The sequence below is a fragment of the Vigna radiata genome, chromosome 5, assembly GCF_000741045.1.
Source record: "Vigna radiata var. radiata cultivar VC1973A chromosome 5, Vradiata_ver6, whole genome shotgun sequence".
Classification (NCBI taxonomy): Eukaryota; Viridiplantae; Streptophyta; class Magnoliopsida; order Fabales; family Fabaceae; genus Vigna; species Vigna radiata.
In genome coordinates this window covers 7418106-7420268 of record NC_028355.1, presented here as the reverse complement: position 1 = coordinate 7420268, position 2163 = coordinate 7418106, and the positions used below count along the sequence as shown (strand labels likewise).

The window sequence follows — 2163 nt, the reverse complement described above, 5'->3', positions numbered from 1 at the left end:
CATTAATCAATATCAAATAACGCTAAATTCTAGGTTGTTTATACTATTATACGTCTAGATTGTCTTTAGTTTCAAAATAAACTTTTCAATTTAAATAGTCTAAAAATCTCAAGCATAATAAACAACTCGATTGAAACTTATTTAAGCACAAATCTAAGTCTTTTCATATCGTATATATTTATCATCGTCTCCATTTCCATTTCCCCATGATGACAAACACTTGACAACGCTTTAAATAAATATTACTTTGAAAATAAAAGTTTAATACGTATTTTGTATTTTTATACAAAACAATAATGTGAAAAAACCATTTCACCACTTTTAATATGATAAAAAGAAGTTATGATATAATTAATACGAACACAAAAGGTATATTAATTAAACATAGGAAAATTCCAACCATATACCAAATTTAAAAAAAAAAATAAAAAAAATAAAATGATATCTGATTAATTAACTAAAATACCCAATATTTTAACCATTCATAAATCCAAAGCATAAAGTAGACAGCCCCGTATACTTCAAATGACATCAAAATAACACTGATCTAAACCAGAAAACCTGAACCAAACTGACAAAAACTTTGAAACCAAAGCCAACTAAATATCATCATCATCATTATCGTGAATCTTCTTCTCTACCATATCTCATCTATGCAAAGACTACAACGATCAAAGTTCATCCGATGCATTTTCTTCTTCATGCCTCTGTTGCAACTCCATTAGCCTGATGTAAAATATACCAAAATTTTTGTTCAAAGGCTTGCTAAATGAAGCAATTCATATTTACCTATTTTGAGGACAGCATGCTAAGTTTATGCAACACAAAATGCAGGATCTACACTATATCTTTATGCTAAGTTATACAGAAGATCATTTAGTTACATTTCTACAGTAATAACATTTTCTAGAGCAAGAGATTAGCAATGACTATAAAGAAAAGAAAAAATGGTTAGTTTTTAACTACCTACACTCTGAACTATCACCTTTTCATGATTTTTGTTTTCTACTTTATACAGACATGTCGCCATTACAAAGTAGAGAGGGAAAGAGAATCATATACCCTTTTGCATAGGAAATGTCTGAGGCATTATCAGAAAAACCTTCACCAAGATGGACATCACAGGATTTTGGAGCAGACACATTGCAGATAAACGGTTTCAAAAGTGGACCAGTCACTGGTTCTGCAATGCTTCCAACAGCAGGAAATTTCATATAAGTCACTGGTTCCTTATCATCAGTGTAATTGAAAACTGAATCATTTCCTGTAAAGTTTAAAAGGGATATGCATTAGTATGCTTTTTTCAGACATCACACAAGTACTCCCTTTCAAGTGTCACCTTTGTTATACTCAGGATCAAGCTCTTCTGTTTGGTCATGAACTTCTCCAATACCATATCTTGCAACCCCCCAATTTCGATTAATTCCCTTCCCCGGTGCAAAAGACTGAACTCCTCCATTGGTTTTGCTCAATTCCAAACGCAGCTTCTCCATGTTCCTCCTTGAGGAAAGAGATTTTGGCTGTCCCTTTGGGAAATCTCTATCATTTTCCATATACCTTCAAATTTGTACTACACCAAAGAAACTGTTTTTGCTATGTGTTTGAAGGTTCAACAAAGTGGTACATATATATACAAAATGGTCTCATACTGAGTGAAGGATAAGGGATTCATTGATGGAAAGCTAGCATAATCTGGGGTAGTTTTTCAAACTTGCCATATAAAGAACAACCTTTGAATCAATGAGTGGTCAAATTAAGATTTCTTTTTCTAACCACAAATTAAGACAGACAAAATTTTGGCTGTCGCTTTCATCAGCCGTGAATTGCATAGAATCCAACTTAACAGTCAATGATGAATGCCAAAATAAACAATGAAAAAAGTAAAAAGTTTCAAACTTGACCATTTGGCTAACACTAAACATTGCGCACTGAGCCAACCCAAGTCAATAGCAGCAAAAGGGGTATTTGCATTTATTCAATTTTTTCTAAATTCAAAGAGAAAGAAACACAGAACAGGACAGGCTTTCCTGTCAATTTGCAATTTTGTTTACTGATTTCTTTGCCATCTGACTCGAAAAGATTGACCATTGATCACTCTCACGTGCCACTTTAATCCATTTACGTTACCAGAAACCCCGTTTTCAATAAGCGATTCTGAAAATA

General features: G+C 32.8%; 1 protein-coding gene across 1 annotated transcript; it reads right to left on the bottom strand.

Moving 5' to 3' along the window:
- Positions 1-306: 306 nt before the first annotated feature.
- LOC111241569 lies at positions 307-1623 on the bottom strand. Its single transcript, XM_022780211.1, has 3 exons — positions 1340-1623; positions 1063-1264; positions 307-726 (listed from the first exon to the last, which is right to left on the bottom strand). The coding sequence occupies exons 1-3, from the start codon at positions 1551-1553 to the stop codon at positions 672-674; spliced, it is 471 nt and encodes a 156-aa protein (XP_022635932.1). The 5' UTR covers positions 1554-1623; the 3' UTR covers positions 307-671.
- Between the last annotated feature and the right edge of the window lie 540 nt (positions 1624-2163).

Coding starts and splice junctions, on each gene's coding strand:
- LOC111241569 (XM_022780211.1), bottom strand. CDS start 1,553: ATGGAAAATGATAGAGATTTCCCAAAGGGACAGCCAAAATCTCTTTCC. Junction 1,265..1,339: donor TGATCCTGAGTATAACAAAG/GTGACACTTGAA, acceptor TAAACTTTACAG/GAAATGATTCAGTTTTCAAT. Junction 727..1,062: donor GACATTTCCTATGCAAAAGG/GTATATGATTCT, acceptor ATTTTACATCAG/GCTAATGGAGTTGCAACAGA.